Consider the following 14027-nt stretch of genomic DNA (forward strand, 5'->3'; position numbering starts at 1 on the left):
AGAGCTTTTGCCTGAAACGTTGATTCTCTTGCTCCTCGGATGCTGCCTGACCTGCTGTGCTTTTCCGGCACACACTTTCGACTCTAATCTCCAGCACCTGCAGTCCTCACTTTCATAAATGTAATTATGACCTTTCTTAAATAAGGAGTCCAGAATTGTATCCAGCAACTGTGGATGTTATTCATCAACACCCTATACAACTTTAACACAACATTCCTACTTTTATTTTCCATTCCCTTGCAATAAACAACAATATTCCATTTTTCCATTTACCTTCCTAATCATTTATTGTACATGAATAATTCAAGTACCAGGATCCCCAGATCTTTCTGTACCTTAATATTCTGCAGTCTTTTCCAATTTAAATAATACATTTTTTATTCTTTCAACTAAAGTGAACAAGTTCATATTTACACACATCATTTTCCACTTGCCAATATTTTGCCCAACCGTGTAACCTATCCATGTCATTTTATAGACTCCTGCTATTTTCACAACTTTCTTTCCTACCCTATAGTTGTGCGAGCAGCAAATTTACCAGGCAAACATTCAGTTTCATCATCCAAATTCTTCATATATATTGAACATATTGTAAATATAGTTGAAGTCGAATCACTAATCCCTGCAGCACTCCACTCCACTAAGTCAACCCAAAAATGACTTCCCATTTCCAGTTAGCCAATCAATTCTCTATCCACTCTTAATCAATGAAGGGTTTGTCATATGTGGAGTGGTTGAGGATTCTGGGTCTATACTCAGTGGAGTTTAGAAGGATGAGGAGAATCGCATTGAAATTTACAGAATAGCGAGAGACCTGGACAGAGTTGACATGGAGAAGAGGGGAGACCAGGATCTGAGGGCAAAGCCTCAGAGTGAAGGGACGGTCTTTAGAACTGAGATGTGGAGGAATTTCTTTAGCCAGAGGGTAGTCAATCTGCAAAATTCAATGTCACAGAAGACTGTGGGGCCAAGGCATTGATTGTCTTAAAGACAGAGATGGATAGGTTCTTAATTGGTAAGAGTATCAAGGATTACGGGAGAAATCAGAAGAATGGGGGTTGAGAAACACATTAGCCATGATCAAATAGTGGGGCAGACTCAATGAGCTAAATGGCCTAATTCTGCTCCTATTTTTTAACATGTTACTCCTACCCCATGAAATTTTATTTTGTGTCGTACTATTTGATGGCACACCTTGTCAAATGCCTTCTGACAATCTAAGTTGACGACCTTCATAGGTTGGCCTTTATTTACTGAAGGAAGTCTAATTAATGTATCATATATGATTGTCATTTCATAAAGCAATGTTGATGCTGCCTAATTGCATTGAAATACTTTAATGATAGATTCCAACATTCTTTCAATGACAACAGCTAAGTTGACTGGCTTGTAATTTCCTGCTTCTGTTTCCAACCTTTCCTGATGGACAGATTATATGCATTATTCTCCTATCCCATTTTCAGAATCTAAAGAATTTTAGAAAATTAAAACCAACACATCTACTGTATCAGCAACCATTTCTTTTAAGATCCTAAAATAAAATCCATCAGAACCTGAGGACTTTTCAGCTTTTAGTTCAAATAATTTTCTCGGTAAACTTTCAATGGTGATTGTAATCATTTTAAGATCTTCCCTCACTTTCACTTCTTGGAGTAGACTTATTTCTGGAATATTATTCCAGTTTTCTATGGTGAAATGCAAAATATCCGTTCAATATGTCTGTCATTCCTGATTTTACATTATTAACTTCTCAGGGTCATTGAGTAGAGAACCAGAATTCACTTAACTTATTTTTATATTTGTAAATACCAGTAAACTCTTACTTTTGCTTTTACATTTCCAGCCAACTTTTACTCATATTCTAATTTTTAACATGCAATCCAATCTTCTGACCTGCTATATATGTTTTATACTTTGAAGTTTTATACTATATTTAACTTTGTTCGGCATGGATTGGGTGGCTATCCCAGATAGTCAGATATTTTCTTTCTCACTGGAAAGGATCTTTGCTGGATTTTGTGAAGTATTCGTATCAATGTCTGACACTGCATCCCTGCTGACCTTTCCCTGAATGATTTCTCAGTTGACTTCAGTAAGATTTGCCTTCGAATCACTATAATTACCCTTAACTAAGTTGATAACACTAATATTTGGCCCAGTCTCCCCTTCCTGGATGTAAATATGAAATTCAATCATGTTATGATCTTTGCTACAAAGGAACATCTTTACTATCAGTTAATTAACTAATCTTGTTTTATTGCACATTATCAGATTCGCCTGCTCATTAGTTGGCTCTAGCATGTGCTGCCGTAAGAATTATTCAAAAATACTCTAAAAACTTATCTTCCAGACTAATTTTGCAAATCTGACTCACTTAATCTATATCACCCATGATTGTCACTGGACCTTTTTCATAAACCTTCCATTTCGCTTTATATATTAATGATCTGGATGAAGGGACTGGGGAAGTTCGCCGATGATACAAAGTTAGGTGTACTGAGGAGGTGGGGAGGCTGCAGAAAGATTTAGACAGTTTAGGAGAGTGGTCCAGGAAATGGCTGATGAAATTCAATGTGAGCAAGGGTGAGGTCTTGCACTTTGGAAAAAAGAATACAGACATGGACTATTTTTTAAACTGTGAGAATATTCATAAAGCTAAAGTACAAAGGGATCTGGGAGTGCTAGTCCAGGACTCTCTAAAGGTTGATTCGCAGGTTGACTCTGTGATTAAGAAAGCAAATCTCAAGAAAGTTGGAATATAAAAGCAGTGAAGTGCTTCTGAGAATTTATAAAGCTCTAGTTAGTCTCCATTTAGAATACTGTGTCCAATTTTGGGCCCCACATCTCAGGAAGGACATACTGGCACTGGAGCGTGTCCAGCGAAGATTCACACACATGATCCCTGGAATAGTAGGTCTAACATATGATGAACGGCTGAGGATTGTATTCATTAGAGTTCAGAAGATTGAGGGGAGATCTAATAGAAACTTACAAGATAATGCATGGCTTAGAAAGGGTGGATGCTGGGAAGTTGTTTCCATTAGGCGGGAAGACTAGGACCCATGGTCACAGCCTTAAAATTAGAGGGGGTCAATTTAGAACAGAAATGAGGAGACATTTCTTCACCCAGGGAGTGGTGGGCCTGTGGAATTCATTGCCACGGAGCGCAGTAGAGGCCAGGTCGTTGGGTGTCTTCAAGGCAGAGATTGATAAATTCTTGATCTCGCAAGGAATTAAGGGCTACGGGGAGAGTGCGCGAAAGTGAAATTGAAACGCCCATCAGCCATGATTAAATGGCGGAGTGGACTCGATGGGCCAAATGGCCTTGCTTTCACTCCTATCTTTTTTGGTCTTATTATGTATTCCATATGTCCTGTTCCATCGTGTATTTAGTTAGGCGAGCTATAAACTACTCCCTCAAGTGACTTCCTATGTTTCCTATTGCTATCCAAACTGAATCTATGTTTGGGTATTTTGACCTAATGTCATCTCTGCATGCCTGACTAACAAAGCCACCACTCTGCCTTTTCCTAGCATTCATTCAGAATGTTATCATTTTTTGAATATTCTTGTCACCTCGCAAGGTCACTCCTGAAAGGACTATGTTGGTCACTCAGCACAGCATTTTTTTTATCTTCCAATTGGGCAAATGTTTTAAAGGATAACCATTTAGTGTCCAGTATTCATTTTCTCTGTTACTTTTGCTGTGATAGACTCCAGGTGTACGTCTTCCTTTATACTTGTGTCCTTTTGTACCTGTCTGTCTTCCAGCTTGCGCCTGTGTGTTCTCAAAAATGTATTTAAATAGAATGTTTGCATATTTTACTTGAATGCATCAGGAAGAAAACAAAGTAGGATGAAGAAAGTACTTTGTCACTATCTTCCTTTGTTTCATACAATGAAAAATATTGGAGCACCCTCACCGAAAGACCTGCAGTAGTTCAAGCTGGAAGCTTATTACTTCCTTCTCAGGGCTCTTGGAAAAACTAGTGCAGCTTTGCCAGAATCACACACATCCCAAGAATATTTTTTTAAAAAGGGTCTCACATTTAATCTTAGAGATAGAATTCAAATTGGAAAGTTAAAACTAGGCAAGATGTGTAACAGTTCGCAATCTATAATTTCCCATTTACTATCTTGACTCAAATTGAACTTCAGCTCCATAATTTATTTTTATAAATAATTCATGTTTTGTAGTATTTATTGTGACAGATATTGCCATCTGTTGTGTTATAATATTTATTTATTAATGTTTCTTTAGAAGTGAATAGCTAATAACTTAAGGAGGGTAAGTCATTCGTTTTATTTAAAAAGAGGGTTGACGATGTAAAAGACAGTGTGCAATGCATCAATGACAAAAAGGCATTAGCAAAAATACATTTTGGGGAAATGTAAAAGGGGGAAGCAAACAATTAATGAAGCATTTTAAAATGAGAGAAGAAAAGAAGCAAATTTAATGGTTATTAAAGTGGCTGCATTTGTAGATCGGAAAACACGACTGAAAATCAATGAGACAAGAATTAGAATTGTACCCTAGTTTGTTTGCAATCACTTTATCTCTGGAAGATTGAACAGATTTCATTCATGTTAAGTATGGATACCAGAATTAAAATGTGAATTTTAGAAGGTTGAAAAGGAAAGTATTAACTAATCCAGGACCAAATTAGTTTCGGTTTTGGGTGTTCTCACTCAATTCAGTTGCCAAGTTGCCCTCAAAAACTTTGAAGCAAGAAGATGTTCTGCCATGAACTTCTGATACAAAAATAATATGGCGGACTGATATTATGGTGATTTTTATATAAAGTAAGTTTTTTTGTTTCATTCACAGGTTAACAAAACATGCATTTAATAATAAGTAGTGCACAAAGAAAAATGGAAGATATTTCACTGTAATTTACCTCACAGACTACAATGTTTTAAATGGTTCATCAATATCTTCTTAAACACAATTCGGGGTATGAATACATGCTGGCCTTATTAATATCATCTTCAACCTGTACTTGAGTTTTTCAAAAAATCAACATCAGATTCCATGTTTATTCTTGATTCATCATTTAATGAACTAACTTCTGGAATTTCATAATAAATCCACTACTACTTATACTATGGGTGGTTCTAGGAGGTCAAATAGTTGCATCCAGATGGAAGATCAAACCAGATAATTAAGAATTTAGAATCCCTACTGTGTGGAATCAGGCCCTTTGGCCCAACAAGTCCCCAATGAACCTCCGAAGAGCAACCCACCCAAACCCATTCCCCTACTCTACATTTACCCCTGACTAATGCACCTAACCTACACATGACTGAACACCATGGACAAATTAGCATGGCCAATTCACCTAACTTGTGCATCTTGGGAGGAAACTGGAGCACCCAGAGAGAACCCATACAGACACAGCGAGAACACGCAAACTCTTACTTTCAATTTGCCCTCTCTGTGAAGTTAGCTCCCTTAGTTTTAATATATTTACACAATGTGGGCATCATTAGCTAAGCAAGCATTTATTGAATATCCCTAATTTCCCTCAAAAGGTAGTAGCAAACTGCGTTCCTGAAGTGCTAGTGTTCATGTGGTGGAGCACACCACAGTACTGTTAGGCAGGGCTTTAGGATTTTGACCCAGTGACAGCAAAGGAACAACAATATAATTGCAATGCAGGGTGATGTACACCTTAGATGGGAACTTGCAAGGGGGGTTATGGTTTTTGTGAACAGTGCTTAGATGGGCTATTTACTACATTATCAGGTATATGCCAGTGTTTGAACTGGACTGGAACACTTTGGCTAGGAGTATGGCTAGTTTTGGAGCATAAATCTTCAGTGTTATTGTCAGAATATTGTCAGAATGTTATTGAATCCCCCAGCATCAACATCATGGAGATTACCGTGGACCATGAACTGCATTCAGTATATAAATACTATGGTTACAAGAGTAAGTTGGAGGCTTTGAATTCAATGAGTAACTCACTTCCAGATTACACAAAGTCTATCCTCCATCTACAAAGCGCAAGACCATAGTGTAATGGAATACTTTATGTTCCTGGATGATTTCAGCTCCAAAACATAAGTTCAATATCATCCAGACAATGACCTAGTGACATTACCACTAGGCATTAATCTAGAAACTCAGCTAATGTTCTAGAGACATGGGTTGAAATCCTGCCATGGCAGATGGTGGATTTTGAATTTAATAAAAAAATTATTCTGGAATTAAGAATCTACCGATGACCGTAAAACCATTGTCAATTGTTAGGGAAAAACCCATCCCTTCCGGGAAGAAAATCTGTCATCCTCACCTGATCTGGCCCACTTGTGACTCCAGATCAACAGCAATGTGGTTGACTCTCACCGCCCTCTGAAGTGCCTTGCAAGCCACTGAGTTCAAGAGCAACTAGGAACAGGCAATAATTGATGGGCATCCAGTGATGCCCATGTCCGACGAGTGAATGAAAGGTGTCCATAACCTTTGTAGGATCCAGTGCCTTGAACTATTTCATGATATTATGTGGAGTGGTTCAAATTGGATAAAGGCTAGAATTTGTGGAATTGGGGATATCAAGAGGAGGTTTAGGTGAATCATTCACTTAATACATCTGGCTATAGATTGCTGTGAATGCCTCAGCCTTGTCAATTGCACTGATGTGCTAGACTCCCCCATCATTGAGGATGGATATACTTGTTGAGCATCTCCTCCATTGAGTTGTTGAATTGCACTTCACCTTTCTTGACTGAATGTGGCAGGGTCTGATCAGTTTGTTGTGTTTTTTTTTAATCTATTGCATACAGGTCATTCTGCTATAATGTATTCTTGTGCGTCCCCACATTATAGAAAAATCGGGCTTTAGAAACAGCGCTTAAAGTGTTGGTGATGTAATGGCGTTACAGGCAACACATGTTTTAAAAGTCCTTGTAACTTCAAGCTAGTTAAGGTCTACAGATGCTGGAAGTCAGAGTTAATAAAATGTGGAGCTGGTAAGGCACTGCAGATCAGACAGCATTGGAGGACAAGCAAAGTCAATGTTTCAGGTATCAGGACTGGTGAAAGGTCCAGACCCGAAATGTCAACTTTCCAATGCTGTCTGTCCTGCTGTGTCTTTCCAGCTCCACTTGTTGTAGCTTCACCAGGTTAACATCTCATTCTTAGTTATGCCCGATACTGCTCCAGGCATAGTCTGCTGCACTTTTCCTTGATTGAAGGTGATACTAGAATGGCGAATATGCCAGGTCATGAGGTTAAGGACTGCTTGATAAATGGACAGATTCATCTGGTCAAGTAGATCTGTGAGGAGGAGAACAAGTAAGTTTTGTCCTCTTATTGCTTCCCTTACCACTTGTGGTATACCGAGTGTAATAACTATGTCCTTTAGGATTCAGCCAGCATGGTCAATAGACGTGCTGCCAAGAACTGTTGCTGATGGATGTTGAAGTACCTAACCACAGGTGAAATTCTATACTTTGATTCTCTTAGACACCTCGATTTCAGCCAATTGGATAGACAACCAAATGATGCTTCTGTGGGTGTTCGGAAACAGGAACATTTCCAAGACATGCCCAATTAACTGCCAATGCCAATGACAGAGGTGATGCTGAGTTTGCATTAATCTTTCAGGGAAATGACTGAGAATCTGAAAGCATTTACTTCAAAAGTAAGATGCCCAGCCTTGATCAACAACTCAAAAAAAACAAGTTCCAAATGACTCAGTGAGAGCTAGGCCAATGTCCACAGAACAAGGACAGGGTGAAAAGGATGGAATTGTCCAGTTGAAGCATCTTATTCACCACAAACGCCATCAGAAAGCTATCAACTAGTCCAGAATTGCAGGACATGACGAGAAAGAATGTACTTCTCTTGACTGAACAGCTGTCTTCCACAATGGGTATTCACATGATTAAGGGTCCTCGATGATTTTAGCTATGTGAGTGTCACAAAGCTAGTCCCTTTTTTCTCTAAAAGCTGTTCATTGACTCAAGGAGACTCTGACCTTGACTTTATTCAGAGGGGCAATAAACCAGGCCGGTTTGGTACAGAGATGAAAAGGATTTTGAGAGGCCTTTTGTTTATATGTAAACAATGAGACTTCAGGCCAAAGTGGTCATGCTTTAGAAGTGACCTGTATAATGAAAGGGGAGTGGTCAGCTCTTTAGCTAAGCTGAGCTGAGCTGTTTTAGTTCAGTCTTGAACTGGTAAGTTAACAGGGAGCTATGTGGAAACTCTCTCTCTTTTCTGTCCTTCAACTTCAACCTTGTAAGCATGTGTTCCATTTGTACTGGTTTGCTTATTGGGATTGTTGTGTGTATTTGGAACAGCATAATTAAGTCTAGCTCGATAGGTCGAGTTCTTTGGGGGTCTTTATTCTGTTCTTTGTGTTTCATTGTGTAATTTTGCAAATAGATTTTTTTGTCTGTTTTAAAATCTAGTAGCCAACCTAGCTATCTTACTCAGTGTAATTTTCACTGTACACTTACTGAAACAAATTGCAAAGTTAGGTCTAGGGCTGCCTGTTTAAGAGTGTTTTGAGTGGTCTGGCCTAGTCCATAATATGAGTTGCAGAAAGGAATTCCTCTGCAAAGAAAATTCATGAGATTTAAGGTCTCTAGATAAGGTAATGGAGCTATAACCACATCTACAAATAACACCATCTTCCATAACGCAAGATAAAAGATGCTCCAGAAGAGAAATGATCCACAGATCAGAACCAGGTTCAACAATCTTCAAGTGAAAGATCACCATTCATCTGTGTCTATAAAAAGTACATTCTGCGAAATAGGCAAACATCCCGAGAACCTTACATTTGTGAAGACAAAGTCTTGAGGTATAGATGGAGTAGTGACAAATGTAGTAGACTGTAGTTATATACCTGGCTGTAGAATGAGTTAACTTTGGGGAAAAGCTTAAGAGGAATGTATGAGATAATTACTCTGAAGGGATTAATGTTCCTTTTACATTGGCTCTGCCCAAGCCACAGATGTCACCCACAGTCTGTGAGTAGAACCAAGTAGTTCTGTTCTAATTTTTGGAAGGAGCAGATGGATTTGCACTAGACTCCTAAGGTCCCAGTAATTGCTCTTGACCAAATGTAACTTGTTACTATCATATCTGGTTTCCCTGCTATAGGAAAAATGTTGTGAAACTTGAAAGAGTTCAGAAAAGATTTACAAGGATATTGCCAGGGTGGAGGTTTTGCATTATAGGGAGAGGCTGAATAGACTGGGGCTATTTTCCCTGGCGTGCCAGAGGCTGAGGGGTGACTTTATAGAAGTTTATAAAATCATGAGGGGTATGGATAGGGTGAATAGTCAAGGTCTTTTCCCCAAGAAAGTCCAAATTTAGAGAGCATTGGTTTAAGGTGAGAGAGGATATGTTTAAAAGGGACCTAAGGGTCATTTTTTTTCATATAGAGGGAGTCGTGTGTATGGAGTTAACTGCTAGAGGAAGTGTTGGGGGTTGGTTCAATTACAACATTTACAAGGCATCTGGATAGGTATATGAATAGAAAGGGTTTAGAGAAAGATAGGCCAAACACTGGCAAATGGGATTGGATTAATTTAGGATATCTGGTCAGTGCAGACAAGTGGGACTGAATGGTCTGTTTCCATGCTGTACATCTCTATGGCTCTATGACTAATAAATATTGCAGTTATAAAACAATAATGCCTCTCTGTAGATGCTTTATGTTGGTCTAACTTCTACCAGATATCAATGGATTTGCCCAAAACAATGCAAAGACAAAGGAAGATTGATGATGATGAGTTACCTTAACAAATTCTTATCCATGACCACATATTGGTAAAAGTAGCAATTACCACAAGGCTTCAGGAGTGGCCAGCTGGGAAAATATCACAATTAGTATCAACTAAGAACTAAAGCTAGACTTCAGAATTTGTTCTGGGAAAAAAAAAGTGCTAAACAAGTTTTGGAATTTCTGTTTTATTGATAAAGTTTTTTCTACCTGTGGCACATGAGCCTGTAACTATTAACTGATGTACCAGTTTGTGAATGCATGTTTTCTTTTAAATACAGCTGTTTAAAATGGAAGAATATTTCATTTGTTGTCAATAATTTGTTCACATAAGCAATTATCAATTTAATGTTTCCATAGGACCAGCAAGGATGCCTTCTTCGCATAAATTTGGATCTGTAGCACAACTTCCTGACATCCTGAAACAATATACTAAAGACTGCATTAGGGCTCAGCCTGCTGATATTATTCAATGGTCTACAGAGTAGGTTACATTTTTAGAGTGTATTTTTATCTTATTCTATTCATGATTTATCTCTTTACATTTGGCCTTCACACAAATGGTCTATGCTTTAATAGTGGTTGAAAAGACATGGACTTCTCTATGATTTCTGACATGAATATTCACTTCACTGGCTTAGAACAGGCACCAAGAACAATGAGATCAAAAATTATTGCATTTTACAGAAAATATGAGGCTAGTGCCCAAATATTCCAATTGCCAAACAGTTGCTTCTGCAGTTTATATGTGGAATTCCAGAGCAGCAAACTCCTTGGGAATTGCCCAGGAAATTAACTTCCTAATTTCCCCAGTATCTGTAACCCATTCTAAAGCAGGAGAATTTGGAGGGTTCCAATTCGCTGAAACTTAATAATTATAATGTAAACTTAAAATGTTAAAACTGACTCTAACTCGTGTGTAGCTATTAAAATAAGCCCCCACTGGCACCCCTGCCCTAGCTATGCCTGCTCCCAAATCTTTCTACTCCATGGATTTCAGAAAACTACCCCCATGACCAGTTCATCCCCAACCTCTATTCCACCTTCCCACGTAATCCAGCCATGGAGCCATCCCTGCTAGACTCAATACCTAACCTCGATCTAACTCCAACCAACCACCAGCCAGACATTGCTGGGCCCACGTCCATGCATTCGTTGTTGAGATGGGTGCAAGAGGAGTGTAGGGGCAAACGTGATATCCCCGCTGAAAGGGGTGGGTAGTCATTGCTGGAGAGTGGAAAACAGAGACATTTGTAGTAGTGGGGATTAGGACAGAGTTGGGGGGAATCTCAAGTGCATGAAGGTAAGTAGAAAAGCATTGGAAGTCATGATAGGCTACACGGGAAGGAGGATTATTGCCTGTGACCACCATTGTGGCCTCCACAAGGAAGCATGGTGATCCAGAGTGGATATCATTAAAGTGTAATGTTGGTGTTCATGAGGCAGGGAGGACAATTGTAGACATATTTAAATGTGGTGAATCTCCATTGAGTTGATGCAGATGGGTGGAAATGGGCTGGGGGGAAATGCAAGATAAAAGGAAACAGAAGGCTCTGCCGGGATATTTGGTGACAAGGTGGGGACTAGTACTGATGGTGTTCACCATGAAATATATTGCTTGCCATTACTTTATATTCTCTAGATGCAAAATGCAACAAGGAATTGGCTGGGACAATATACAAGGTAAGTGGAGTCAGTATCTGTTTGATGGGTGAGTGTACCACATCATCCTGGCATACTATGTTCTACACAATTGGAGCAGGCAATGAAATGATCTGATAGATGCTGAAGAGCTGGGGAACAGGAGCTTTGGCTGACTGGCAGACGGTAGGTAGTGGGGTAAAGAGGTCTTTCACACGGTGACAGCCAGTGACTAATGGAGTTCTGCAGGGGTCAGTACTGGGACTGCAACTATTCACATTATACATTACCCATCTGGATGACGGAACTGAGGCATTGTTGCTAAGTTTGCTGATGACACAAAGATAGGTTGAGAGACTGGTAATGTTGAGGAGGGAGGCAGGGAGGCTGCAGAAGAACGTGAACAGTCTGGGAGAATGAGCAAAGAAGTGGAAATGGAATACAATGTGAAAAAATGTGAGATTGTGCGCTTTGGAGGCATAAGCTATTTTCTAAATGCAAACTGCCTTCAGAAATCTGAAGCACACATGGACTTAGGAATCTGAGTTCCAGATTCTTTTAAGGTTAACATGCAGGTTCATTTAGCATTCATTTCAAGAGGGCTAGAATACAAGAGGAGAGGGAGACTGTTGAGGCTGTACAAGACTCTGGTCAGAATATCGTGAGCAGTTTTGGACTCCCTATCTAAGGAAGGATGTGCTGTCATTAGAGAAGCTCTACAGGAGGTTCATAAGAATGATTCCTGGAGTGAAGGGCTTGTCAGACAAGGAGCAGTTGAGGACTCTGGTTCTGTACTCAATGAAATTTATAAAAATGAGGGAAATCATATTAAAACCCACAGAATATTGAGAGGCCTGGAAAGATTGGACCTGGGGAAGATGCTTCCACTAATAGGAGAGAGTAGGACCTGAGGGCACGGCCTCAGAGTGAAAGGACAACTCTTTAGAACTGAGATGAGGAGGTATTTCTCAGTCAAAGGGTGGTGAATCTACAGAACTCATTACTTCAGAGGACTGTGGAGACCAAGGCATTGAGTGCGTTTAAGACAGAGATAGGTTCTTGGTCAGTAAGGGGATCAAGGGTTACAAGGAAAAGGCAGGAGAATGAAGTTGAAAAACATATCAGCCACAATCAAATGGTGGAGCTCATTTATTGGGCCAAATAGCCTCCTTCTCCTCCTCTATCGAATGTAGAGCATTGCAGCACAGTACAGGTTCTTCAGTCCTCGATGTTGCGCCAACCTGTTGAACCAATCTGAAGCCCAGTTATCCTATACTATTCCATTTTCATCCGTATTTCTATCCAATGACCATTTAAATGCCCATAAGGTTGGCAAGTCTACTACTGTTGTAGGCGGTGCATTCCACGCCCCTACTACTCTCTGAGTAAAGAAACTACCTTCGACATCTGTCCTATATTATCACCCATCAATTTAAAGCTATGTCCTCTCATGCTAGCATCATCACCTGAGGAAAAAGGCTCACACTGTCCACCCTATTTAATCCTCTGATTAGCTTATATGTCTCAATTAAGTCACTTCTCAACCTTCTTACCTCAAATGAAAACAGCCTCTAGTCCCTCAGCCTTTCCTCATAAGACTCTCCGTCCAGGCAACATGCCAGTAAATCTCCTCTGAACTATCTCCAAAGCTTCCACATCCTTCCTACAATGCAGTGACCAGAACTGTATGTAATACTCCAAGTGTGACTGCACCACAGTTTTGTATAGCTGCAGCATGACCTTGTGGCTCTGAAACTCAATCCCTCTACTAATAAAAGCTAACACAGTCTATGCCTTTTTAACCACCCTATCAATCTGGGTGAAATCTTTCAGGTATCTATGTACATGGACACCGAGATCTTTCTGCTCATCTACACTACCAAGAATCTTACCATTAGCCCAGTACTCTTTATTCCAGTTGCCTCTTCCAAAGTGAATCACCTCTCATTTTTCCGCATTCAAGTCCATTGGCTACCTCTCATCACAGCTCTGCAGCTTATCTATGCCCCTCTGTAACCTGCAACATCCTTCAGTGCTATCCACAATTCCAACGATCTTAGTGTCATCCACAAATTTACTAATCCATTCTTCTATGTCCGCATTCAGGTCATTTATAAAAATGACAAACAACAATGGTCCCACAACAGATCATTGTGGTACCCCTCTAGTAACTGAACTCCAGGGTGAACATTTCTCATCAACCACCACCCTCTGTCTTCTTTCAGCAAGCCAATTTCTGATCCAAACCACTAAATCACCCTCAGTCCCATGTATTTTCTGCAATAGCCTGCCATGGAGAACCTTGTCAAACACCTTACTGAAATCCATATACGAGAAACCTCGATTATCCAAACGAGATGGGCAGGCACTATTTCATTCAGATAACTGATTATTCGGGTTAATCGATTCAATGCCTCTCCTCTGGGGCTCAAGAGTTTTCTGTGAAGTCTGCTCCCTGTTCAGGAGATTGCAGCACATCGCTCACGAGACCCTGTGACCCCCCCCCCCAAGGTTTGCCCCAACCCCGTCCAACATCGCCTCCCAGCATTGCCCCCCGGCCCCCAGCCCCACAACACCGCCCCTGTATTCCATCCAAAATCGCCCACCAGCACTGCCCCCCCTGCCCACCCCACCCCAACACCTCCC

General features: G+C 40.1%; 1 protein-coding gene across 2 annotated transcripts in view; it reads left to right on the forward strand.

The window, feature by feature from the left end:
- LOC122551596 (ropporin-1-like) overlaps positions 1-14027 on the forward strand; it is a 55066-nt gene that overhangs the window by 4760 nt on the left and 36279 nt on the right. The window contains exons 1-2 of one of the 2 annotated variants that reach the window (XM_043693739.1): positions 10120-10224; positions 11383-11423. In XM_043693739.1, coding sequence (XP_043549674.1) covers positions 10213-10224; positions 11383-11423 — 53 coding nt within the window. In that variant the 5' untranslated portion in view covers positions 10120-10212. Of the gene's footprint in view, positions 1-10100; positions 10225-11382; positions 11424-14027 lie in introns of those variants that run through there. The other variant, XM_043693738.1, reaches the window with a different exon arrangement.

Source organism: Chiloscyllium plagiosum, chromosome 7, assembly GCF_004010195.1.
Source record: "Chiloscyllium plagiosum isolate BGI_BamShark_2017 chromosome 7, ASM401019v2, whole genome shotgun sequence".
Taxonomy (NCBI): Eukaryota; Metazoa; Chordata; class Chondrichthyes; order Orectolobiformes; family Hemiscylliidae; genus Chiloscyllium; species Chiloscyllium plagiosum.